The sequence below is a fragment of the Mus caroli genome, unplaced genomic scaffold (genome assembly GCF_978045245.1).
Source record: "Mus caroli unplaced genomic scaffold, Mus_caroli_1 scaffold_13, whole genome shotgun sequence".
Lineage (NCBI taxonomy): Eukaryota > Metazoa > Chordata > Mammalia > Rodentia > Muridae > Mus > Mus caroli.
The window spans coordinates 54,414,207-54,442,206 of NW_028227268.1; the positions used below are offsets into that span (position 1 = coordinate 54,414,207).

Sequence of the window (28,000 nt, forward strand, 5' to 3'; positions counted from 1 at the left end):
ATATATGTAGGGGATTTTGGCTGTGAGGTAGCCAGATTAGCTCAGAGGATTAGAACAGATTACTAACTGTTTAGATGTTGTACCATAAAGCCTATTAAATAAATCTAATAGTCTCTGTCTTATTTATTTGAGAGCTAGCCAGAATTAAGAAAAATACTCGGGAGGCAGAAGAAGGCAGAGCTCTGTGAGTTCAAGGCCAGTGTTGTCTACATTGCAAGTTCTAGGACAGTTAGGACAACATAAAGAGATCCTGTCTCAAAAAAACCAAAATAAATGAATAAAATAAAAATAAAAAATTAAGAAATAAGAAAAAGATTTATTATCTATATATGATTGCTTTGCTCAAATGTGTGCACACCCTGGAACTGGAGCTATGCACAGCTGTGAGCCACCATGTGGGTGCTGGGAACCAAACCCAGGTTCTCTGAAAGAACAAGTGCAGTTAACCACTGTGCCATCTCTCCAGCCCCTCATGTTCAGGCTCACATGGAACGTGATGTGATTGACGTGACTGTTGGCAGCTGTGTATTAAAACCTTAATACTGTTTTAATACTATAAGGTTAAATTTATATTATGTAATATCAGTTATTATTTATATTGTTATATTGATCAGATATTTATATACTATCTGATCAAATCTATCTCCTCGATGAATCTTTTTTTGTTTTTTTGAGGCAGGGTCTCACTGTGCAGCTCAAGTTGGCCTGGAAATGGTGATCCTCCTGCCTCAATTTACCAAGTGTTGGGATTACAGGTGTGCCCTTCTATGTCTGGCATGATTATCAAACTCAAGATAATCCAAATGCCTAATTTCTCACGTCAATTACTAATGATATATTTTTTTCTGTGACATTGTCTGATCCACACATTGAGTTATGAGCCTGAAACATATTTTGAATGTTCTGGGAGAAAACAGAACCTTAGGATTTGGTACAGAGCAGAGCAGGTATCTGCAGTCAGATTCTGCAACTCTAAAGGAGTGACCGAATCCAAGTTAGGTAGAGAGCAGTGAGGTCCTCTCCCTCCCTGGAGATGCTCCTGCAGAGTGCAACCCTGCATCCTTACTGTCTGCTGGACCCCAGGACTCAGTCCATCTGTGTGCTTCAGCTTTAAGGCCCTGGGCAGAATAAAGCCAGTTTGTAGGTGTGTGCCAGCTACTTTCTGTGTCCTGCAGTAAGGACCACTAAGGAAGCTACACTGGAAAGCTTATCAACCTCAGGGCAGAGAAGGAAGAAACCAAAGCTTCCACAAACCGGTCCTACCTACCTACCTACTGATAAGAGACTAAAGGAACTAAAGGAACAATCTGGAAGCTAACTTCCCTCCCACTGTTTAATGCCATCAAATATTGAAACACAGTAGGAGAGAAAACTGAGACGTGGAGAAAGTCTGACCTTTGAAGTTCAATGTTATCAATGCCCTAAATGGGAAAACAGATCAAAGTTCATGGGTTCACAACATCATCGTTCTGAGAGTAGGTGAGCCAGTGTAAATGACTGAGTCAGGTAAAACTGAACGGCTAAGGGAGAAGGTCCAGGAGAAGGGGCATCATTCCGGTCAAGAGCTAAGATGGAGGAATTCGGACTGAACTGGAGGAGGACTGGGTGCACCAGGAGAGGCCCTGTGGGGATTGGAATGGACATGATGCATTCTGGGTATAGACAGGACATTCAGGTGACCTAATGGTAGGAAAGTCACTTGCGGAAGGGAAAGGCTTCAGGAAAGTGATAAGCAGCCACTGTCTCAGAGGAAGAGGAAACTGGCCTGGGATCTCCATGGGCCAGGATGAACGTGCACACCAGGAAAAGGAGGCGTGCCATGCCAAATCGCCAAATTGTCAAATCGCCAAATCGCGTTGGGTTTTTGTTCTAGGTGGGCCTTGGTAGGGTATGCGGCACTACCACTCTGGGCTTGGGGTTTGTTGGGAAGAGAGCTGTGGAAACAAAGGGACGAGAACAAGGCAGTAGGATGGCTCAAATAAAGAACTGCCTGGCAGGGAAGGAAAAGGGATGATGTGAGAGGTAAGGACAGAGGTGAATCTATTCATGGGGCCTGAAGTTCTCCAAGAGGTCAAGGAGAGAAAATGGCAGTGCCTTGGGAATTTGTAACCAGAGGATGGAAGCCAGTTCAGAACAGCCTACCGCTGACTCCCAGTCTGCTTGGATCCGAGGTCTTTGAAGTTAAGAATGAACTGGTTTGCCCAAACACTATGAACACAAAGCTGTCAAGAGCAACCAGGAATGGGCTTGCAAATGACCAGTATCTCGCCAGAGCCAGAGGGTTTAACATGGTCCTGCAGGCTCGCACGGTATCCCGGGAACTTCAGCGGGAACCTACCTTAACCTTGTAGAGCTGGAAATAGATGGGCTGAGTGCCCATGCGGACATAGTACGTGATGACATCCAGGATGAAGGGGTCCACGGTCCTAGATGTGTCCAAGTAGGGAGGCTGTGAGGAACAGGGGCAGTGTCTTCAGCAGCCACCCACCTCCAGGCTGCTAGGGGAGGCACTATTTTCAGTGAGAAACTCCAAAACCTCCCACACTCCCTGTGATGACCAAGTCTGGCCAATCCTTCAACGTGCTCCAAGCCTTCCTGGCCATCTGGTTTTTACTTCTGACCAAAACACGAACTACTTCTAACAAGACTCCATCTTCTCAGGGAACCTGGTTAACTTCATTCCTACAGACTTACTGAGCGGCAAGACACTGAGCTAGCTGCTTGAAGTGTAACTGTGACAAAAGCCTTTATCTAGGCTCCCTTTGGATACTCACTATCCGGGAGCCTGGGGGCAAATGTTATTCAAACTGTTTGAGGCCTGAGTAATCTTCAAGGGAGATTTAAGAGGTTGAACGACCTGACCAGATGATGTTCCTCTCAGCTCTGGCCACCTCTGAAACTATCCATAAACTCACTAACAAACTAAGTGTGATGGTATGTGCCCATAATCCCGCTCCTTGGGTGGCTGGGGCAAAAGAATTTCTTGAGTTCAGTTACACAGTGAGACTCTTGTCTCAAAATAAACAAACCAGTAATATTTACACATTGTTGGGAATGGGCTCAGCCCCTTGTCTTCTGTGGCTTCCTTAGCCCTGTGAGTAAAGTGTATGATCTTCACAGAGAGTGGAACATCTATGTCGACTGGAATGTAGACTGACTACCCCTTGCCAGAAATGCTCCGGACCACGGGGATGTTTTTAACTCCGCGCTCCCCCCCCCCTTTGGATAATGGGACATTTATGTGTTGATGATGAGTTATCTTGACCATGGGGCTCAAGTGTAGTTCATTTTGACTCACAGGTACTTTTTCCTCTTAGCCTGAAGATAAAGTCACACATTTCAGTGTGCCTGTGTCTTGACTTAGACCTGTCACATGCAGACAGGTGTGGAATTTTCCACTTGTGGCATCATGGTAGTACTTGAAATGTTGTGGGTATTGGAGAATTTCAAGTTTAGGATTTCCAGGTCAGGGATGCTCAAGCTGTAATGCCAGAATTGGCAAAAGACTCAGATTTGTCTTAAACATTGTGCATCTAATTCAAAACTCCTTCTGACCTTCACGTCTGTTTCACTGAAGTATTCCCTTTAAAAAGATCATGCTCAGGCTGGAGAGATGGCTCAGTGGTTAAGAGCACTGACTGCTCTTGCAGGGGTCCTGAGTTCAATTCCCAGCAACCACATGGTGGCTCACAACCATCAGTAATGAGATCTAACGCCCTCTTCTGGTGTGTCTGAAGACAGTTACAGTGTACTCACATACATAAAACAAATAAATACTTCTAAAAACAAATCATGCTCAGCCAGGCAAGGTGGTGCACACCTTTAATCCCATTGCTCAGAAGGCAGAGACAGGTGAATCTCTGTGAGTTCAAGGCCAGCCTAGTCTACAGAGTGAGTTCCAGGCCAGCCACGGATACACAGAGAAACCCTGTCTCAATCACCTCCCAAATGATGCTGATAATACAGCATTCTGACAACACATCATTGCTCACAGAGTCTCCAGGCCCTTCACATGGAAGCTGCTTTTGGAAAGGCCACACAAGTGATTAATTATAAGAGAGAGTAGAGAAATGAAGGAAAATCTTTGATGTGTCCTGGTTGGAAGAAAAGCTACCAGCAAAAATAGAGCCAATGGATTCTCTCCCATAAACTCTGACTTTCAAGAGGAAATGTATTTTAATACCCTGCTAAACAGTCTTTTGTGTATGTACACAAACATCTCCATGTGCTATTCAGATAACATGCACACACACACACACAGCCAGACATCTTTGTGTGCACAAAACATGTAAGATGATGTCCCAACTGGGCAGGTAAGAAATGCAACAGAGACCTCAGCTCAGCTGCCAGCTGCCAGTCAAAAATCAACTGGGTACGCCTGGGGCTCTGTTTTCAAACCTTAACCTTTTTAAGAAACAAGTGAGTAACTTGATAAATAAAATGTATAAATTGGTAGCTTCCTGTTCCATGGACAATTCCTTCTTTCTAATTAGAATGAGAGAAGCACATGCTCACCACGACAAGAAGTATGCGCTCGTGGATGGTAAGAATGACGTTAGCAAAAATGGGTAGAAGCCATATAGGAAAGACTGCAGTCTCCATCGGCAGAAGCCACAAAGCACTTAAGAAATTATATTGTGTACCCAGAGAGGGTTAATATATGAAAGAGGCTGATTCTCTCTTTATAATCAAGATCTCAACAGATTTTTTTTTTTTTTTGAATTGGGTCTGGGGAGGTGGCTCAGTGGTTGTATGCACTTGCTCTTTCTTTCGGAGGACCTGAGTTAGGTTCCCAGCATGTTGAGAAGCTCACAACCAGCTATAACCTTGATTCCAGGGGACTTAATGCCCTCTTCTGACCTCCTCGGGCATCTGCACATGTGTAGGCATGCCCACGCACACAAAATGAATAAAATAAAATATGCGTTTAATATAAATAAATAAAATTTAAAAATAACATGCAAATCCTAAAGTTTATCAGCAAAGATAAGCTAGTATATTCTGAAATTTTCTATTAAGAGAAAAAAAAAGCTGTAGACCTACCCTTCCTGGCATAAAGATAGAATCATATTGGTTTGTACAGAACTGCCTAGATCCATGAAAACACAGGCTCGCCTAAAAAGCATCACACAGACATAAGACTTCAGTCAGGGATACCGGCAGAATATCAAATGGATGAGGCAGGATGTCTTACTCAACCAACAGCTTTGGGATAACTGGCTAAACCTTTGGAAAAAAGCCAGATTGCACACACACACCTAAGATGAAGAACTAAAATTATTTATGTGAGGGAATAGTTATTTAAATGTCAAAATCCAGACTGTGTTTGAGCATTGTGATCTCAGGCCTTAAGAGGCAAAACTCTTGGGGCTGGAGAGATGTCTCAGAGCAAAGAATTTTGTACAAGCCTGAAGACTCAACTTCAATGCCCAGAGCCATTTAAAGGCAAAAAAAGAGATTTTTTTTTTTTAAAAAGAAGCTTTCAAAGGCAGAAGCCACGAAGAATAAAAGTTCTATATCTAACAGGAAACATTAAACTCTAAGTAAAAAAAACCTGATGGACAAATGTCAAAGTGTAAAAACTAAACGCAGCGTTTCTGGGAGCAAGCCAGTCTAAGTGTGAATAGCTAAAGACTCTCTCAAGACAGCCATGCCTGCCTCCCCATCTGTCCTGCCCTGTCAGTCATGACTAAGCAATGGCAGATGCAGTCTGCAACCAGGACAGACATGACTAAGCAATGGCAGATGCAGTCTGCAGGCAGGACAGACATGACTAAGCAATGGCAGATGCAGTCTGCAGGCAGGATGCCTGGTTCCAAGGATGGGGGACAGTGCATCACAATTGATTTTGCTGCTTGGGCAAATTACCTAATCTTTTTCTGCTTTAGCTCCCTGGCCTGTGAAATGGAGACAATGACTCCTGGGGACATCAGTTCCTACGCTCTGAAAACTAAAAATGAACAAACCGTGTGGGGCTGATTCTAAGGTCAGGGGTCACTCACAGTGTCTAGTTGGGGGCTCTCCTCCTGACTCTACCACCCTCTCCACCTGAACTTTTAAAAATGTCTTCATTCATGCCACTCGTATTTCTCCCACCATCTGTCCTTCCCTCCCCTCTTCCTCTCCCTTCTCCCCTCCCTCCTCCCTCCCCTTCCCTCAATGCTGCTCCTACCATCTCGGCCAACTTGAGGATGGCAGGACACAGGGTGTTGACAGTGCTTTCATACCATGGGTCGACTCGACCCAGGAAGGAAGCCAGCTCTCCCAGCTCAGGCTTCCTGGATGCTTCTGGATCCTAGGGATTTGGAGAATAAGGGGACACACCTGTCAGTCCTTCCCTCCCTCCCAGTCTGGGTGCCCCAGACACCAACGCCCAGTGTTCGGTGACTGTGGTCAAGTCGTTTAACCACTTGGGCTCAGCTTCTATACTGTGCAAAGATACATTGGTGTTCTGTATCCTAAACTCAAGTGAAGTGGAAGGGCTTTTGCTGAGGGCCACTTGTCTGACACTGAAAGACACTGTTGACCTCTAAATGGCAGAGAGAAGCACACACACACACACACGCACACACACACACTCACACACACACACTCACTCACACACACTCACTCACACACACACACACTCACACACACACACTCACTCACACACACTCACTCACACACACACACACTCACACACAGTCACACACACACACACACTCACACAAACACACACTCACACACACACGCACACAAACACACACATACACACACTCACACACACACACTCACACACATACACACTCACACACACTCACACACACACACACTCACACACACACTCACACACATATACACTCACACACACACACACACACACACTCACACACACACTCACACACACACTCGCACACACACACACACACACTCCACCAACACTAATCAACACTAATGAACTCTGGTCATCTGCCTCATACTTTCTCTCCTGTAGAGGGAAAGGACGGGGGAGGCAAAGTCTCTCATCAGAGAATTTCAGCATCCCTGTCAACTCCACTGTGAAGACCTAAAGAGACAATATCTCCTTTTCTCAAAAAAAAAAAAAAAAATCTCAAGCAAAGATGTTAAAACATGTCAGGCAGTGGTGGCGCACACCTTTAATCCCAGCACTTGGAAGGCAGAGGCAGAGGATCTCTGAGTTCGAGGCCAGCCTGGTCTGCACAGTGAGTTTCAGGACAGCCAGGGCTACACAGAGAAACCCTGTCTCAATATAACAAAAAGAAACAACTCTCCCAAAATATTAAAACAACAAATGGGCAGTGCTTCCTTAGGGCCAGAATGTGTGGCCTTGAGTTTAACCGTGTGTTGCCCGTGTTGACCTGTGCTGACTGCCTCTCTCAACTCTGAGAGAGAGGTATTCTCTCTCAGAGACATTCTTTAGGATATACCAGAGGACATTCTTTAGGATAAGTAAAACCACTTATTTTTTTTTAAACATTACATGATATTTTGTTCCATGTTTTAAGTTGGTTGTAAACTACATCCATTGAGCAAGATAGTAAAACCTTGACCATAGGCGTCGTTAAAGTAGGCTCTTGCAAAGCCTTGGGTGAGTGGCATCTTTTTCTTTAGTCTCTCCTCACCCTGTCTCTTTCTCCCTTCCTGTTCTCTCTCTGTGTCTGTGTGTCTTTGTCTGTGTGTCTCTGTCTCTCTCTGTCTCTCTGTCTCGCTCTGTCTCTTCTGAAGCATGCGCTTTCTCATCTCTATTTTATTTTTTAAATAAACTCACTAACCCTGCTCATTTCTGGCTCATCCTTGTTTGTTTGTTTGTTTGTTTGTTTGTTTTCGAGACAGGGTTTCTCTGTGTAGCGTTGGCTGTCCTGGAACTCATTCTGTAAACCAGGCTGGCCTCGAACTCAGATATCCGCCTGCCTCTGCCTCCCGAGTGCTCTGGCTCATCCTTAATCTCCTCTCTGGTGTGGTCAAGGTCTTCTGGTTTCTGATCAGCACTGACAATTTTGTTACAGAGACGAGGCAGCTGAGCAGAGGAGAGGCTACTGTGACAAAACCTGAGTCTTGGCTTCTGATCTGGAAGACACCCCACCCCACCCCAATTTCTCTCAACTCTGCAGTATAAGGCAATGGTTCTGGTCCCTGAGTCTGGGAGCCAGGCTGCCAGTGGATCCCCACCTCTCCCACTCTTCTCTGCTGAGACTTCTGCTCTTGACCCCTCCACTCCTTTTCCCTTTGGCCCCAACCCTCACCTGTCCAGTCACCTGAGGCGCCAGCACAGGGATATAGTAGAGCTGTAGGCTGAGTCTAGGAGTGAGGCAGAACTTCTTGGTCTCCCGTTTCCTAGCAACAGACAGCACGGTAGGTGGGTAAGAGCTGAGGGCTGGATGTTGGCATCAAATAGTCTTGGCGTTGCCATTTTTCATATGCTGATTTTGGGCAATTTATACTATCTTTCTGAGCCTCTGTTTACCAATTTACAAAATGGAAACAGTAGACATTTCCTGTCACGCTGATGGCTGGGCACTGGGGATACTCTACAGCGTCCTTCATTACCCTCCCGTGCCTTTTCTCTTGTCCCTCTAATACCCATTTGGATCCTTCATCAGCCCATCCCAGAAGCGCCCACACCACAGTCCCTCCTTAGGGTCCTACCTGAGTCTGTAGTAAGCCTGGGCCAAGCGCCCTAGCATCCTGTCATCCCCCAGAACGAGCACGCGGGCGGTATGCACCCGAGAGACTCCAGGTAGCAGCTCCCCGTCCCCACTAGGCCTGCCAGTCCTCCGATGCAACCCCGGGGGTCCATCCCAGCTGCCAGGCATGAAGAAGTCAGGGGGCCACACACGCTTCTTGATGCCCCCCTTGCGTTGAAGGGCGGCCCGCTCCATCTCAGAGCTGCTGGGGTCCGGAAGCTCATCGCTCCCCAAAGGGAGGTCCCGCTCAATTCCACTGTCGGTGGACACCCGGGCCAAGTCCCGGTCTAGCCTAAATCCTTGTAGATCCAAGGCATCCAGATCAGCACTGAGGCGCAGCTGCGAGCGTGGGCGGAGGAAGCGTACCAGTTCCTTCCCTGGGACAGGAGAACAGGGAGCATGAGGATGGCAAAGACACCTGACGATGAGAGGACAGGACTCCTGTTTCTCAAATACTGTCCATATGAGCAGAACCCCCATGGGACGCTCCACAAAGGCCACCACAGTCCTTTAGTCATTACTGTTTCCTCCCATTGAGGCTACTCAGTAAATATATTTCTTCTTTTGTTTTTCTTTTGTTTTGTTTTTATTTATTTGTCTCTCTTTTTTTTTTTTTTTTTTTTTTTTGAGACAGGATCACTATGTAGGATCCTGGCAATCCTGGAATTCTCCATGTAGCTCAGGATGGCCTTGAACTCACGGAGATCTGTCACAGCCTCCTGAGTATAGGGATTAAAGGTGTGCACCACCACACCCAGCCATTCAGTAAACATATTAAAATCCCTGAGAACTCCAGTACTAAAGAAGATGATGCTTAACCCAGCACCTCCCACTTTTAGCTGACTCTGGGTCCCTTCCAACACCCCACTTCCTGTAGCTTGCCCTGGGACACAGATAGCAGGCCACCAGCTCCAGGGACGACTTGCAGGGTTTCCAGTTTACTTTTAGGCTCAGAGAGACAAGGCATCTACCATAACCCGCCATGCAAAAGGAAGTGTCAAGACTTGAACCCAGTACTCCAGCTTAATCCTTTCTACCACAGTTGGAGTCCTTGTCCTCACTCGCTAGAAGAGCTGAGAGAACTGGGGCAGGACACAACAGTAGAGGGAGCTGTCTGCTCTGGAAGGTCCCCTGCCCCGATCTGGGTACCACAGTGGGTTCTGCTCGCCTCCCTTTTGGAGACATTGATGACATTAAGATTAATGAGACCAAGAGCTAATGCACTGGACTAATCCAACCCGGAGAAGATTTGCGACTTTGCCCAGACATGTGGACCAACGCATAGAACAAAACCTGAACACAGACAGGAAGGAGCACAGACACGTGAACACACGCAGACATACACCACGGTCCTCAGCCATTTCTATAGGAGCTCAGAGGCTCCAGCACGTACAGAGCTGCTCCTGGTCGGTCCAGAGGTGGAAGGTGATGTAGGGGCTGGGCAGGGGGATGCTTGGCAGGCGGTCTTGCAGAAGGTCACCTGAAGAAAGGAGCAGACTGTGGGGACTGAGGAGGCTTGTAGGCAAAAGACCAGGGAGACTGAGAGGGTGGAGTCTAAACAGGGCTATCCTGCTCACTTTGTCCAGCCTGGGCTACCACGTTCAAGCTTTAGTGTGCTTGGTGCACTGATCTCTGCTGTGGTTTCTAGTCCATTTCCCCTGCACCCTGTATCTATGGGTGCAGTCAGTGACCCTACGTTCTGACACGCTCAGGCCGACATATTCCATGGCTGCTTTGAGTGACTGTGCAAACAAGGCACACATTAGAATCATCCCACTGCTGGCAGGACACACACACATTCTGGATTGTTGACGCCCACTCGTCTCGTGACACTTGCTCCTGTTGGGGCGTGGCATGTCTCTATCAACATTCCAACAGAAAGGAGGTCTCAGGGTACAAATCGACCCCAGGAGACAAATAATGCCAACACGGGCTTCTTTCCATCCTCTGTGGAGGTGTCCTGGGAATCACATCTGTTGGCTACTATGCCCAGAACAAGATTCAAATACTGGCTCTGCCACTCACCAGCTGAGTAACAGTCTGCAAGATTTTTAATCTCTTTCTAAATCAGTCTATAAATCTCCTCTGTAAAATGGGGGCAATAATCATTTCTACCTCCTAACTTTACGAATTATTTGATTTGGCACACGGCATAGATTTGAATATGTGTTAAATGTTTAGCGCATTAATGGGATAAAGCCGGAGCTTTGCAGCTGTGGGCTATCATGACTGTATTAACCTCTTGCTTCCTCCCTGGTCGGCCAAGTCCCTTAGCTCTCCTCTCAGTCCTCAGGCTCCTCTGGAAACCTCATTCTGTCTAGCTTAGCTCTTTGGCGCCCTCCCCTGCGGATGGCAGTCTCTCTAGGCAAGTCCCCAGCCCTCCCCCTTACCTACGCAGCGCCTTCTTGTGGTCGAAGGCCCTAGCAGTGAGCAGTAAATCTCCTCCATCTTCTCCAGGTGTCCCAGCCGGCTGGGGCTGTCCTCGCTAGCCACCTGCTCTATGGCAGCCACAACAGCGTGGAAATAGTATTCCAGGACACGACGGGAGCTGGCCTGTGAAGAGGGACACCAGAGCCTGAGGTCTGCCCACCAACCCACCTACTGCACTCCTATGCTAAATTGGGCAGGGCCACCAACAGTCCAGCATGGCACCACCCTTTGGCTCTGAGGAGCTGGGCAGGAACTGTTAGGATTCCTGGTCCAGAGCCTAGGTTTCTGCCAGGCTATGGCTGCTGTCCCCTGTTGCCTGCCGGTGGGCAGTGGAGTTTCTTTCTGGCTTTCATGCACTATGCTGGGGAGAAAGCTAGGAGGAATCCACCAAAATAAAGGATTCAAGATGTGGGTGGGATTCAGACTGGAGAACTCCAGAGGGAAAACAAGAACAGAAGAGCAGTGCTACTATGTATCTTGATGGGCAAAGCCGGAGACTGGTCTGAATAACTGGGTGAGAAAAGAACCTGACTGACATCTTCCCCACTTCCTAAACCAGGGCAAGCGGGGGACAACTGAACCCTCACTCTGGGTGCCTGGTTCCTCCCACTGCAGCAATTCTAACCCTTTCCACCCAGACAAGCCTTTCCATCTCCTGCATGTGTCCAATCTAGCCTTGCCTAGCCTTCCCTGTTTCCAAGAGAATGTCACTCCTAATGGCACTGGTCCTCCCATTCCCCCATCCCTAAGAAGTTCAGTCCCTGGTGTGACTCTCAGCCAGAAGGATTTCTTGGGCTAAGGCTGAATCAGAGAGAAAAGGTAGCAAACAAGTAAGTGTCAGAACTGCCCACATGCCCTGCAGCGGGAGCCGAGCATCAGCTAAGTGCACGAGCACACTCATACTGTGCAGCCCTTAGAAGTACGTTTCCCAAGGAATATGTTTGCATAGGCCACCATGGGAAAATACACATTATATCAAGCAGTTGCGGAGTTTGATAGCGTCACATGTTCAGGAGAGTCAGGGTACGAGCCAGAGGGCATAAGCTTGACGTGGGATTCAAACTCTAGCTCAGTCTCTTTGCATCTGTGTGAGCATGAGTGGATGGTCGACATCTCTGTGCCTTAATTTCCCATCTATAAGGGCAGATGGTAGTTGTGCTGGAGGAGAACTTCAGAATGTGATCAATTTAGCACAGTGTCTGGAATAACAGACAATAAACTGTCTATTAGTCATCAATATCATCATTATTAAGAAAATAGACTAAATGTTCATTTCTGTTATTTCTAAGTAGAGACGTATGAGTGATTTTTTTTATTTTTGTCTTTCAGCAGCTTATCTGTATTTTCATAATTCCTTTAATAAACATGTATGAACTGATGATTTGCCACGGAAAGGGTGGCACGGGCCAGAAGCAGGAAGAGCACAGGCAGTGAGTGCGCTGGATGCCCAGGCTGTGGTGGTCATTACCTGTAGCTTCCTGTTCAGAGCACCTGTGTGGCAGGCTTCTCCCAGAGCTGCCTGCAAGGCGTGGGAGACCACATGGCGCATGCAGGCCTCGGGTGTCTGCTGCTCTTGGGCTGCCTGGATCTCCAGCAGCAGGGCACTGCACACGGAGGCAGAAACCAGCTCAGGGTCCACGAACAGAAACACCCTGGGGGACAGGAATGGAATGGAGGTGCTAGATGGATGGTCCCAAACCTCTGTAGCTCCCTCACTCCAGGTTATCTAAACGCCTTTAATAACAAAAGCATTTTCTAGTGGTTAATTCCCCCAAAAGGATAAGCGTCAAGGTCAAAAGCCAAAAGGCAGACAGAAGATGGAGAAGCAGGGACCACAGCAGGCAGGATGCACAGCTCTTGCAGAGGGGCAGCTATAGTCCCCCTCAACCAGTCTACTGATTCCATGTGGGGAAGCAGGCTATGTCCTGCATCTAATGAACGCCTGCTTCCTGGTCCTCAGCATCAGCATCCCTACCCTCTAGGGAGACCTTAACTGCACTCCCTTCTGGTACTGGAGCCCCAGACCCACACAGGCTCCATCTTTGCTCATCACCTTGATCACACCAGAAAACTGGCTTACCCTCTCTTTCCTACCTCAGGGTGCTGGGCCTTCTCTCTCCTCCAGCACTTGCTCCCCGGGTGCTCTTTTCCTTAGCATCCTTCCTCAACATAGCTCCCAAGTCTCTAGCCTACATAGTGCCACTCAGTGCTAAGTCCACAAACTTGCCTGCAGCAGAGAGAGGCACCGTCCACATCCCCTTGCTTATTCTTCTTCTTCCAAACATGGACCAGGGATACTCTCCCCCCTAATCTCAGGGCTGAGAACTCATGGATGGAAGCCCCTAGGGTTCAGTCCCTGCAGTGTGGGCATTCTGAAGCTATCTCTTGCTGCCTGGATTGGTTGGGCGTGGCTGCTTTGTGGCACAAAGCTGGGGAGGGGGAAGAGACACAAGAATGGAACAGCAGCATTTTCCTAGGCCATATGTTCCTTCTGAACAGAGACAGGGTCAATCTGGACCGAGCCAAAGAAGCAAGGCTAAGAAAACAATATAACTACCACCCTTAGAGCTGAAGTGCATGTCATTGCTGGGCCAGCGTGGAAGCTCTGTTAAGTGATGTTCTTTATCTAGCCTCCACTTTTGTCTTCCTGTCAGTGAAGAGTTGCCCAGCACCCAACACCTTGAGGGAGCAGAGGGCAGCAACCACTCCCAGGCCTCTTACCTCTCCTGGTAAGGGTATAGTTCACTTATCAGATTCTGCTCAGCGATGACAGTCCTCTGGTACAGCGTACCTGCAAACAAACCACTTTAGTGAGCCGGCCTCTGGGTCCCTCACTCCAATTCTCCACCCTTCCTGGAAGGAGCTGAGAGAATTGAGCATCTTTGGCATCCTGGGGAAAACAGCCTGATATTGAGTAGCATTGATACCCAGTGTGCTCTCACCTGGGACAGCCGTCTCTGTTTTCAGTCTTATGGCGCAGTCCAAGGCAACTGTAGAGTAGGGGGCCGGCAGGGTCAGCAGCCTGGTGCAGAAGGTGTAAGCTCTATGGTACAGATCTTCCGGGATGCCTGTGGCCTGGTGGGAGGGAGGGGTTGATGCTCTAGGTCTTGAAGGTCTAGGGTGGGATGGATTAGAGTAGGTGCGGAAGAAGGAGGGTTGGGACTGACGGGCAGACTGGCTCTGGGCTCTCCACATCCTTTGTTGGCAGGCGCTCTTCCCAGCATCTGAGAGACCTCCCTAAAACCCCACTCTCCACCTCAGCAAGACAGAAATCCATCCCTACATTCTCCGCAGATCAGTTCTCTCCCAGCCTTGATAGTGGAGCTAGGTCGAGCATTTCTGAGCATCTCCAGGCTTAAAAACGTGGACTCACTTCCCAAGTCTCTCCTTTCCTCCCCTCTGCCTTCTTCCTCACTGTGTTCCATTCCTCTGCCAGAGCCCAGCCTCATCCTCATCCCAGATGCTACAGTGACTCCCTACAGCCCACTACCAACTCCTTTAACCAAGAGTGTAAAACATTGTTTTTCTTATGTCCCACCTCTATGTGGAGATCACCAATTGTAAGAAATCGACCTCTCTGGCCCATTTTTAGTACTGTCTGCATTTAGAGCTCACCAAAGAGTCACGGACAAGCAGAAGGCATGAGGCCCCTCCCTTTCCTAGCTTGTCTTAGAACTCAGAGAGTTGGAAAAGAAGGCAGTTCCAAGCCCCTGGGTGGTCACTAGATAAGGCTTTGTGTCCTGGACCAATAAGATGGAGAGCTGGGAAAGGGACTATGCTAGAGGAGTGTGAAGATTCTAATCCTATGGGGAAAAGAGAGGAGAGATTTCTCAAGTCTGGGGACTTTACAAGCCTCTCATGCACCAAAATGCCATGCCGGCCATCTTGGCTTTTTCTTTAAGCTGGAGTCCTGTTATGGAGAACCGAGTTCTGACAACAGTTTTGCTTTCTCCAGTCTCTTGTATGTGTTGTTACAGAATGAAGAACTTGTTACTCACAATGACGATGCACAAATGAGCAACCCAAGGGCTCACCCACTGTCCAAGGCTCTCTATCCCTTCTCCACACTGTCTCAACTCTCCCATTGCCTGTCCAAATTATACCTCTGGGTAGAAAGGAAAGCAGGCAAGACCAGGCTCACGCTAGCAGAGATTAGATGCCAACTAGGAAGACGGGATGAGACCTTGTGACTTGAAGTTCTCATCATGTGGGTGCTGGAAATTGAACTGGGTCTTCTTACCCACTGAGCCATCTCTCCAACTCCAGTCACTCATATTTGATTACAGAATGAATGGCCTCTCATTCCCTTTGAGAATTGTGACTTTTCCTCCTGACAGTCCCCAGCCTCTTGTGAGTCACTTTGACCCCCAACCCCTCTCACCTTAGTGAGCACGGACATTAGAGTGAGCAGCAAGGGAATGATGACACGGCGCCCGTCCTCGCTTTCTGCCTGGAAAACAGGAGACCCTAGCATGGCGCTGGGCTGGGTGCTCCAGGGAGCACCACATCCTAGCTACGGATTGCGGTTAGGCTGGGGGTGGTGGGAGATGAGATGGAAGGCAGCAATATATTATGTTAAGCGGAGTGGCCTGCTGTGGAGAGGGGAGGAAGGGAGTAGGGTAGGGAGAAACAAGGATGTGGGAGCCCTCTGTGAGGGACGAGACAGACGGAGGAATCCTTGTGCAAGCGGTTAGGATAGGGAAGCTGCACAGACGCCACACAGGAGCCAAAGCTAATTGACAACTTGGAGCAGTGTTTCCCAAGCAGTAACATGCAGGGCATGGATAAGTTCAGTTGGCACAAAGATAAACCTTAATGGTTGCACACAAATAGGCAGAGGATATATATGTTTCTACCTAGCGATGTGGGTTTTCCATTTATGGCTATGTTATGGAGTTTCTTTTCGAAATACGTTAATTTAAGAAAAAGTGGGGGTGGATGAATAGAAAACAGTGCTGAGATAAAAATCAATGAAGAAAATGAGGCATATGGCTTACAAAGAAGCCGAGTTTGGGAGCACAGATCTGCACAGGTGAAGCCCCAACTTGAGGGGGCGCCTCTCTTCACCCCACCCCTGCTGAGTTCCTCAGGCTTGAGCACTCACCTTCTCCAGCTCTCTGAGCAGAATTCGGACCAGAATGGAGCTCTTTCCTGGGTTTCTCTCCACCTTCTTATGCAGAGACCATCTCCACATGCCTGGGCCGGGAGAAAGAGATCCGTCATGGCTGGGTGGGACCAGAGGGTCTTAGAGACTGTTCTTCTGAGCAGGACCCTGTTTCCTGAGTCCTAGAGTGTGACCAGCCAGCTACATCTGACCCTGTAGTAAGAGCTGACCCCAGATGCCTGTGGTGAGCTCCTCCTGTGGCCACCTGATCTCTAGCTCTTTCTAGGCAGTGAGCTGGCTTTCTAGGCCAGAAACAAGAGGAGAGGCACAAGAGCAGACAGAGGTGTATGTGTGAAGCATGGAGCAGTAATATGTGTAGGCCCAGAGCCCCAGCCGCCTTCTGAATGATTCTAGGTCCTAAAACAGAGTTTTGTTTGGAAGTGGAAGTGGGGAAGGTAACCAGGAAAGAAGGTAACAGAACCCATTCCTGTCTACAATATGGCAGCCCAGTCCCCGTCTACCTGAGACTTCATTTCTCTTGCAGCTTCAGTTACCCCACCACCAACTGTGGTCTTAACATATGAACCAGGAGGGTTGTATCAGGAAGCAGAGAAGCCTTCCAAGTCCACAAGCAGACCGCTAAGCTGGAAACCCCTCACCTAAGAACACGAGGATGGGCCCTTCCTGGAATGCCTGAGACAGAGCTGGAAGGACGGGATAGGGGCTGGGGGGTGAGGAGTGGCTGCTTCCTGCTCCAGCTCTTACCCTGATTGCTCTGGAGGGCTGGGTTTGGGGTGTTGAGCTCTCGCAGCACGGCCTGTACACTCCTCTGGAAGTCCAGCTCCACATCTGAAAGTGAGGGAACCTTGAGGTCAGGAGCTGTGCTGCTCAGTCCACCTGGCCTTAATGCTGCCCCAACCTTTATTCTCTGGAGAATAATCTCAGCCTTCCCATAAACCTCGCAGGGTGCCCAGTAGCAATCCATCAAGAGTTGGCAGCCAGCACATTGCTCTGAGCTGGAAGATAGTATTTCTGTGTTCTTCCTAAAACCAGAACTTTCCAAAGTGTAGAGAGACAGCAATCCAGGCCCCTCTTACCTGAGACTCCACTTTTTGTGGTTTCAACTATCCATCACCAACTGTGGTTTTAACATATTAAATGGGAATTATAGAAATAAATAATGTACGAGTTTTAAATTGTTTGTTGTTCAGAGGAGCATGGTAAAATCTCACATCCTCCTCCTCCATATGGCCTGAGACCTGAAATATCTTTCTTTTCAGAGTACATGTAATATACCACTTACTTATCCATTAGTCATTAGCAGCCATCTTGATTACCAGCTAAACTATCTTAGTATAGTAGTGCTTGTGTTCTAATAACTTAAAAAAAAATTGGTGTGTGTGGGCATATGCATGTGTATGTGTATAAAGTGTGTGGTCATATGTATATGTATATAAGTGTGTGGTCATACACATGTATATGTGTGTATAAGTATGTGGTCATATACATGTGGATGCATATATATATGTATATATACACATACATACATATATATATGGACATATGCACATGTATGTATGTATATGTGTGTTCAGATATGTGCACCCATGCACATGTGTATGGAGGTCAGAGGAGGAATTGAATGTCCTGCTTTATCATTCCCACTTTATCCCTGTGACTCATCCAGGATTCCCTTGAAGTGTTGTTGGAGATATAGTTCCAAGAAATGATAACGTCCAAAATCTAGATTCCCTTCAAATGATGACCTGCAAGCCTCTAACCTCAGATTCTCTCAGATTCCCTTTACATTAGTCACATAAGACAGTTTAAGACATAAATTCTTTCCTCAATGTGTGATTTTATTTTATTATTGTGTGTACGTGTGCATGTGTATAGCTGTGTATGTGTGTGAGTGTAGCCACATATGTGTCATGTGGGCATGTGGGTCAGAGAACAACCTCCCTGTTATCTGTTCCAAGCTTCCATTATGGCTTCTGGAGATGAACTAAGATCACCAGGCCTTCAAGCTCTTCTATGGACTGAGCCATCTCTCCAGCCTAGGTCTCGAGACTTTTGGTCCCTAGATAGATAGGGTCTACACCCTTGTTCAGCATGGACAAGTCATAGAAGACACATTTTGGGGGACATCTACGACCCTTAAGAAACCCTTACAATTGGGGGATCAAAGTCTGAGGGAGAGAGATGAGGCAGAGTAGAAAGACAGAGGAAAATGATGGAGATCTGAGGGGGGCGGAGCCCTCATCCCAAAGTCTACTTGGAGCTGAGAAGCAAGAATCTCCTGTCAACAGCAGTACCATCAACTGAAAAGCTATCCACACACACCGATATTCCTTTCTTATACAGACCCTTCTGTTAAAACAGCAATGGTCCAGGCTCAGGACCTGGATATATTTGACCTAGGGTGAGCTTTACTCCTGTCTCCAGCCGTAGTCTGAGAGTCTCAAACAAGAGCTTTGTCTACAGGTAAAGAGTCCTAATCCCTGTGACCCAGACAGTGTTAATATCAGTTGATCACATTAATTGTAGCCCTTCAGGAGCGCCTCAGGACCCACCTGGTGAGTGCATTCAGCTTCCTTAGTCACCATGAGGACAATAGCTTCGAAGCCCCCAAAACTCTATATTTGGCTATGGTAAAGACAGTGGGGTGGGAGTGTTTTGGAGAATTCCAAACCCATGCTCCAGGGGGTATCTTGTCTTTCTTTCTGAGTGCCGCTTTCTTGTAGATCACTATAAAACATCTCTATTAAATATTAACTCTGTTTTTAAAAAAGGATTTATTTATTTATTAATTTATTATATATAAGTACACTGTAGCTGTCTCCAGACACCAGAAGAGGGCATCAGATCCCATTACAGATGGTTGTGAGCCACCATGTGGTTGCTGGGATTTGAACTCAGGACCTCTGGAAGAACAGTCCGTGCTCTTAATCTCTGAGCTATCTCTCCAGCCCAACTCTGTTTTTTTGTTTTGTTTTTTTTTTTTAATCATACAAATACTGTTCCTGGTAGTGACAGCAACGTTGCTTTACTTACGCTGTCCCAGATGGTGTCAGTGACCTTGCCCCACTCAGTCGTAGGCTCCACCCTGGCCTCTGTCCTGACTCTGGCTTGTACATCCAAGTTTCATCAAGAAGGTTGGCTAGTCAGCTCAGAGAGATCCCCACCCTTATATGCTTCTTGATACCTTTGGCCTGCCTCAGTCCTCACTCTGCCCCTAGGCTGGTATCCCAGGTGTCTTCGTGTCCTCGGAGTTGAGTCTCCACTGCCAGTCATGAATAAAGTGTTCCATGCCATTGTGACAAGTGTCAGGGTAAATCTTTTTTCCTTAATGAGGGTGTGTTGATGCGGCAGGGGAGTGATGATGAAGAATATGTAAGTGACTTAGTGAAGTGAGGCAGCCTGGAAAATGTGTCTCCCTGGCCTCGCTGTGAGGCTCTGTGCTTGCAGACACCAGTACAGAGCACGACAGTGCTTTTCCCAGCGGCTCCCAGGAAGACCTACTCTGAGGACAAATTTTGGTTCTAGGTTCCACCAGCAGTACTACACTGTGGAACTGTTCTCTGGATTCCTCCCCAATTAAGACACGCACGCATGCATGCACCATCCCCCAGCAAGCCAACCTCTCCTTCTTGCTTTCTGCCTCCTGTCTGTTTCACAGGTGTTTCCTTGAACAAATCCTTACACATCCTGGTTGTTCACTCCTTGGAGGATCTAGACGAGGATGGGAAGTCTGGGAAGCGCTCCCCACAAGGGCAGATTTCCAACAACCAAGAGTGTTTCTATACACAAGTAATTTGTCTTCTTGAGTCACCAGACAACACAAACGACATACCTCAGGGCTTCCCTTTATGACTTGGCTGCCAAGAAAGTTGCAGCTGAGTTAGAGTCCAGTCCCAAACATCAGCCGGTGTCAAGGGGCCGGGACCTCACTTCCTGCTTCCTCTTTGCTGCCTCTGCTTTGTGTTTTACTAAGTGCACACCTTAATTGTCTCTAATTCCTTTAGAAGGATAGAGGCTACATATGTAAACATCACGGATGGTAGGTAGCTCCAGTTAAGCCATTAAGGCTGAGGTATCCTGCACTCTGCTGGTCATCAGGCAGCCCCACTAAGTGGCTATGAGGCACCCACATTCTCCAGAGTGTGATCATTGCCATCTCTGAAGTCCCCCACTTTCCTCCCAACTCTCACTCATCCCTGAGAGGCAGTTGTCACTGTCCAGGCCCGATTCCCAGCTTCCCCAAATCTGAAGGTTCGCAGAACGTGACAGCCATGTCTACCCACTTAGACACTCTGCTGAGCAGGGCCCCATCTCTCCAAATTAGCCAGGAAGTCACTTAGTCTGGCATGACGAGTGCTCCAACCTGCCCTCTCATCTACCATCTCTACCTCACATAAAGATTTAATGAAGATATTTAATGAACGTAATGCTAGGTGAATCATTAGTAAATTCATTGTCTTTCTCCCTCCCCCTTCCCTCCCTCCCCCTTCCCTCCCTCCCTCTCCTTCCTTCTCTATGCCCTTTCATTTTTTGCTTCTCCTTTCTTCCTTCCCCTCCCTCCTTTCTCCTTCCCTGCTGTGTTCTTTCTTTCCATGGCCCTCTCCTGACTTCTCTCCCTTGAACTTTTAGTCCTTCTTTTATCCCCCCTCCCTTCTCTCTCCCTCCCTCCTTTCTTCCCTTTCTTCTGTTCCCCCTTTGTCCTTTGACTACATGAAAAGATTTAAACCAGTGATAATTCGGATCTGTCTCTGCCTCTGCCCATCCCCCATGTTTCAGAGAAAAAGAGAAGTTGCCAGTCGGTCTTGGAGACAATCTCAAACAAATGCTGTTTTTTGAAAGCTAGGACAGAGTCATGCTTTGGCCCTCTGCTAACTTGCTGACGTGGTCTGCTCAGGCTTGTGTTGTATTGTGGGAAGCCACATGTGCCGTTGCAAAGTGGCACAGGCTTCTGCTGGCCACCACGCATACATAGGCAGGAAAGTTTTTTGCCAAGATGAAGTTTTGAGAATTGACCAAAATTGACCAATCAGAAGAGAGAGAAATTGACCAATCAGAAAAGAGAGAAAGTAACCAATCAGATAAGAGAGAAAGTAACCAATCAGATGTAAGAATGCAAATGAGGTTGTAAGTATCAACCAAACACAACACAATCCGGGTGTGAGACACGCCTCTCCTAGGCCTATATAAAGCAGCACCAGGGCTGGGCTAAGGGTCCTTTCGCCTCTGCAATCAAGCTCTCCCAATAAACGCGTGCAGAAGGATCCTGTTGCAGCGTCGTTCTTGCTGGTCGAGTCGGACGACGCGCAAGAAGTGGTGCCGAGAACCCGGGACGAAACATCTTCAGGCACGAGCGAAGACCCCCTGCTACAGGGAGGATTCAGAACTGCATCACGGGGAAGGAGCGGTTAATAAAGGTTCCCGTAAAACAGGCTGCTGAGAAGGATCCGGCGTGGGTTCAGAACTCTTCAGCTGGGGAGCGGTGTTAATAAAGTGTTCCTGCAAAACAGGCTGCTGAGAAGGATTCGACCGCAAGGATTCAGAACTCTTCAGCTGAGGAACAGTGGTACCGGTAAGTATAAAGAAATTAAGGTAAGTCTCTGAGAGGTATGCTTTCTTACGCAGTAGGTGTAGGAGTACCAGGAAGGCATATCAGAAACAGAGAGAAAGGAAAAAGAAGACGCGCGCAGAAAAATAAGTAACTTAAGAAATATAAAAAAAAAAAAGAGAAAAAGAAAGGAAGCTAAAAATAAAGATACAAAGGATAATATAAAATATAAAGATACAAAGGATAATATAAAGATATAAAGGATAATATAAAAAATGAAGAACAAAAAATTAAGTCAATTTACCCTCCTCTCGAGGACTTTGACTAAAGAGGCAGCCTTCATCAAAGGCTTAATGATAGCTCTCAGGGAAAGAGGAGTAACTATTAGAAGCAGCCACTGTGCAGAATTCCCAGAAGAAAGAGAAAAAAGGAAAATAAGCTATTTCAGAGCCCTCCTAGGGACATAAGGAAAATGGGAGACGTCCTGCTTCCTCTCTGACTCCTATGGAGAGATTCTTAGCTCTGGTTAGGATATCTGTGTCCCTTTGAGCTGTCTATTGTCTGTTTTTGGTGCACCAAATTGTCTATATGTTTGTCAATTCATGTTTGGATGATTGAATGATTGTTGTTCTGTGTTTCATGTTGAAAAATAATAAAAAGCAGTCTCAGTCTGCACAGCAAAAATTGACAAGTTAGCTGCATGGTGGCTGGGAGTCAAGTACAGCTGAAAAAGCCCTGTTGAGGGCCGATTGCAAATGGAGCTTTTAAAGGGGCAGGCAGCCTTTTGCTTGTAACAGAAAGTTAGCTTAAAATTGGAAATTCAAGTTTAGTTATTCTAAACAACATAAGAAAACAGGTGATATGCAAAAGCAGTGTACAAAGGGTGGAAAGAGTAGGTTTGAAAAGAAAGTACATATCTTTACAAATAAGAAGGAAAAACCTTTCAAGGTATAATGGATACAGGAGCAGATAAAAGCATTATATTTAGTAATTGGTGGCCTGCTTCTTGGCCTGTTAATCAATCATCACATAGCTTACAAGGATTAGGATATGAGGCTACCCCAACTATAAGTGCAAAATCCTTACAATGGAAAGATAAAGAAGGAAGGACAGGGCTTTTTCAACCTTATGTACTCCCTTTACCTGTAAACTTATGGGGAAGAGATGTGATGTCAGCCATGAACTTTATACTGACTAATGATTATTCTCAGAAAAGCAAGGAAATGATGAAAGGAATGGGATATATACCTGGACTAGGTCTAGGAAAAAGTTTACAAGGTAGAATTTCACCAGTTAAAGCCACAGTAAAAGCAGATAAGAAAGGGCTGGGTTTTTTCTAGGGCCCGCTGAGGAGCCTTTGCCCATTCCATGGTGTACAGAGGACACGGTGTGGGTGCCTCAGTGGTCTTTATCCTCTGAGAAATTAAAAGCAGCTAAAGAATTAGTACAAGAACAATTAGACTTGGGACATGTAGAACCCACACAATCACCCTGGAACACCCCTATTTTTGTTGTAAAGAAAAAGTCAGGTAAATGGAGATTGTTACATGACCTCAGAGCCATTAATGCACAAATGCAAGTTATGGGTCCTGTACAAAGAGGACTTCCCCTACTTTCAGCTCTACCTAAGGATTGGAAAATTATAGTAGTAGATATTAAGGATTGTTTCTTTTCCATTCCATTAAACAAGAAAGATAAACCTAGATTTGCATTTACCCTACCTTCTGTTAATCATATGGAGCCTGATAAAAGGTATCAATGGCGAGTGTTACCCCAAGGAATGGCAAATAGCCCTACCATATGTCAAATATATGTAGGAAAAGCTTTACAACCAGTCAGAGATGGTTTCCCCTCCTTAAAAATTTGTCATTATATGGACAACATTGTGATTTGTGGACCTGAAGAAGAAAGTATACAGCGAGCTTATGGCTTTCTTAATGAAACTTTAAAAAATAATGGCTTGATTATTGCACCAGAAAAGGTGCAGCAGTCTAATGTTAGTCAATTTTTAGGAGCCACTATTACTTTACAGTGTGTTACCCCACAAAAGATTAGTATAAGAAAAGATCATCTAAAGACATTAAATGATTTTCAAAAATTATTAGGAGATATAAATTGGATTCGACCTTATTTAAGGATCCCTACTTCGGAATTAAAACCTCTATTTCAAATTTTAGAAGGTGAATCACATATTACCTCATTGAGACAATTAACACCTGAGGCTTCTGATGTTCTTAGGAAGGTAGAAGAAGCAATCCAAACAGCACAGCTAAATCATATAAATGAGCAAAAACCTTTTTGCCTATGCATATTACGAACCATAAACTTGCCAACTGCTGTATTATGGCAAGATGGTCCTCTAGTATGGATACATCCACATATATCCCCTAATAAGACTATAGAGCATTATCCCACCATGGTGGCAAATATGGCCCACAAAGGTATAAAAAGTTCAATTACTCACTTTGGAAAAATGCCGGATAGCATAATTGTCCCCTATACTGCTGCACAAATGCAAACATTGTGTGCGACTATAGATGAATGGGCTATTCTTAGATGCAGTTATTCTGGTTTAATTGATAATCATTATCCTAAACATCCTTTATTACATTTTCTGTTATTACATCCAGTTATATTTCCAAAGGTAACGGCTAACACTCCTATAAAGGGAGCCATTGATATTTATACAGATGGATCCAAAACAGGAATTGGAAGTTATGTGATTAATGAAAAGGCTGTAAGGTTGCAATTTACACCAGGAGCCCCTCAATTGGTAGAATGTTTGGTGGTTTTGGAAGTCTTTAAAAGATTTCTTATGCCCATAAATATTATCTCTGATTCTGTTTATGTGGTTAATGCTGTACTAATGTTAGAGACTGTTGGAAATTTTAAGCAGTCTAGTCCAGTAACTGAAACTTTGATGAAAATACAAAATTGTATTTTGATGCGTGAGCATCCCTTTTATATTCAACATATTAGAGCACATACATCATTACCTGGACCTATGGTTAAGGGTAATGCAATTGCTGATTCAGCCACCAGAGATACGGTTTTCCTATCACAAAATTCTATAGAAAGTGCAAAAAATTTTCATCAACTTTATCATGTCCCTGCTTCTACATTACGACAAAAGTTTAAGCTCACACGAACAGAAGCTCGAGATATTGTCCTCCAGTGTGGTAGGTGTGTAGAATTCATTAATGCACCTTCCGTGGGCGTTAATCCTCGCGGATTGCGACCCCTAGATGTTTGGCAAATGGACGTCACGCATACCCCAGCTTTTGGGAAATTACAATATGTACATGTGTCCATCGATACCAGTTCTGGTGTCCTACATGCCTCTCCCTTGTCAGGGGAAAAAGCAGTTCATGTCATATCTCACTGCTTAGAGGCTTGGGCTGCATGGGGTAAGCCCCTAGTGCTAAAGACAGATAATGGTCCTGCATATACTTCTTCTAAATTTAGCCAATTTTGCAAACAAATGCAAGTGAAACATATTACTGGACTGCCCTATAATCCACAGGGCCAAGGCATCATTGAGAGAGCTCATCGTACTTTGAAACAATATTTGCAAAAACAGAAAGGGGGAATAGAGGCTATGACGCCAAAGATGGCTCTATCCCTTACAATATTTACTCTTAATTTTTTAAAATTGGATGATGCTGGAAGATCACCAGCCGAAAGGCACGGACAATGGCCTCAATCGCCCAATGAAATGGTCAAATGGAAAAATGTCCTTGATAATAAATGGTATGGCCCGGATCCTATCTTAATCAGATCCCGGGGAGCTATTTGTGTTTTTCCACAGGGTGAAGAAAATCCACTTTGGGTCCCGATGCGACTGACAAGGACCGTGAAAGAGCAAGATGAATCCCAAGATGATCCTGTTATTCCTGCTCCTGATAATTGAGACCGGGATAAGTATACCTTTGTGGGCCATAGTAAGATCATGGCCAGTACCTTTACCGGTACATTCCAATTCTTCCACCTTGCCTTTGTTTTATGCAACAGAATGTTTTCTGGATGCGCCTTGTGCACGACAAACTCCTCAAGAGCCACGGGTGTATAATAGTACGAGTTTTCATTTAAATTATACACTATGCTTTGTGCATGATGTGGATAGACCTTTTACACCCTGTATATTTTTAAAGAAAAAGGTTATCTCTAATTGGGCAGATCCCATTATCCAAAATAAAGTGAGCTCTGAAGTGTTACTTAATGCTTTAACGCAAGTCGTCCAAGGAGAGCAATTAGGATCAGGTGATGTTGGAAATAATATAACTTCACCTATAAACATCACCACTATTATGATAAAGGGAAAGGTGACTATTCCCAAAAGATCACGATGACCTGTTGGCAATGCTACTGCCAAACGCAGCGTGCCCTGGTGTCATCCGGACCTCACATTTCCTATAGTTTTTTCACATTGTCAATCAAAAATTTTTCCTCGAAAAGAAATAGCAAAGGATTTTGCTTTGTCACCTCCTTTGGATTTTTCTGTAATGAATGATAAGGAAGATGCTACAGGAAAAGAAAATATTTGGCCATATTACCAATGGATTTTAAGTAATGAGGCAGGTGCTAGTACCAGTCTGTCAGCCTTTGCACTGCTGACTGGCACCTTTCATGAGATACTGAATGTTTCTGCCACACTTTCCAATACCTCTGCTCATTTAGATAATGTGACAACTAATAGAGTTATCAGAAATATGACTACCTCTCCAGTAGAAGTTTGTGTTAGTCCTCCATTTTTCTTTATATTGGCTGAATTTCAAAATGATACAGAATGGTTAGATTGTACAAATATCACTTGTTTTTTGACGCAATGCTGGATGGAACCAAATCCTTAGCCTTAGTGGTACAGCTACCAATCTTGGTCCCTGTACCTGTTGAGGCAGATCCAGAGAAGTTCCCAATAATGAGTCTAATTAGACAGAAGAGAGATTTTGGAATCACAGCTGCCATTGTCACTGCCATTGTAGTGTCTGCAGCATCAGCGGTTACCGCAGGAATTGCTATGGCCAATCAAGTTAATAGTGCTGATACCATAAGTCAGATAGCAGAAAAAACATCTGAGGCATTGCTCACTCTGCAAAGGGTGGATTCTCATATCGCCTCAGGATTAATGTTAGTGAATCAGAGAGTGGATATTTTACAGCATAACATGGAACAGATGATGGATGTCATTCAAATGAGTTGTGTGGCATCCACTCTGCATGTATGCATTACTCCCAATAGGTATATTAATAATTCTTTTATTAAAAGTACAGACCTATCGAATTATCTGAAGGGAAACTGGTCGCAGGAGCTGGACAGGCTGCAGAAGAGGCTGCAGATACAGATCCTGAACCTTAATGGAACCAGAGTGGAACCTGTGACCTTTGGAGACTTTACCTCTTGGCTTTCCTCTGCTTTCTCTTACTTTAAGGAATGGGTGGGAGTGATTTTGTTTGGTGCTGCCATATGCTGTGGACTGGCGCTCATGCTCTGGTTGGTATGCAAATTTAGAACACAACAAAAACGTGACAAGGTGATTATAACTCAGGCACTATTGGCTATTGAAAACGGCGCCTCCCCCAAAGTTTGGTTATCTATGCTCAAGAATTAGTCAGCATCTGAGTTCTCTGCTCTTGCACATGAGAGAGACTCAACAATCATTGATCAGCCCTTGCACATTGATGCATACGACAGGGTGATCATGATTTCCCCACTAATTCATTTTTTGGCTGGCCTCTTTTGCAGAGTTCGCCCTAGGTCATTTAGCAGTTACTGTCACACAGCACTGGGGTATCCAGAGACGGGCAACTTTCCTCATGCACAGGCCAACCTAAGGCACGGGGCCCGGTGGCGATAGGGTTACCCTACGACGGGAAAAGACTGTGACATTGGAGGAACGACCTAAAACAGGAGCCACAGCAGATGGACATAATTGCACAGGCCTAGTCCAGCCTCATTTTATTAAAACAGAAAGGGGGAGATGTGGGAAGCCACATGTGCCGTTGCAAAGTGGCACAGGCTTCTGCTGGCCACCACGCATACATAGGCAGGAAAGTTTTTTGCCAAGATGAAGTTTTGAGAATTGACCAAAATTGACCAATCAGAAGAGAGAGAAATTGACCAATCAGAAAAGAGAGAAAGTAACCAATCAGATAAGAGAGAAAGTAACCAATCAGATGTAAGAATGCAAATGAGGTTGTAAGTATCAACCAAACACAA

The 28,000-nt window shown here is 45.9% G+C and overlaps 1 protein-coding gene across 2 annotated transcripts in view; it reads right to left on the reverse strand.

The window, feature by feature from the left end:
- Pik3r6 (phosphoinositide-3-kinase regulatory subunit 6) overlaps positions 1 to 28,000 on the reverse strand; it is a 58,310-nt gene that overhangs the window by 11,703 nt on the left and 18,607 nt on the right. The window contains exons 3-14 of one of the 2 annotated variants that reach the window (XM_029483150.1): positions 16,984 to 17,067; positions 16,219 to 16,310; positions 15,496 to 15,564; positions 14,057 to 14,189; positions 13,836 to 13,905; positions 12,583 to 12,766; positions 11,075 to 11,237; positions 10,078 to 10,164; positions 8,647 to 9,061; positions 8,244 to 8,334; positions 6,173 to 6,295; positions 2,339 to 2,449 (exon numbers count right to left, since the gene is read on the reverse strand). In XM_029483150.1, the coding sequence (XP_029339010.1) occupies positions 2,339 to 2,449; positions 6,173 to 6,295; positions 8,244 to 8,334; positions 8,647 to 9,061; positions 10,078 to 10,164; positions 11,075 to 11,237; positions 12,583 to 12,766; positions 13,836 to 13,905; positions 14,057 to 14,189; positions 15,496 to 15,564; positions 16,219 to 16,310; positions 16,984 to 17,067 (1,622 nt within the window). Of the gene's footprint in view, positions 1 to 2,338; positions 2,450 to 6,172; positions 6,296 to 8,243; positions 8,335 to 8,646; positions 9,062 to 10,077; positions 10,165 to 11,074; positions 11,238 to 12,582; positions 12,767 to 13,835; positions 13,906 to 14,056; positions 14,190 to 15,495; positions 15,565 to 16,218; positions 16,311 to 16,983; positions 17,068 to 28,000 lie in introns of those variants that run through there. The other variant, XM_029483151.1, reaches the window with a different exon arrangement.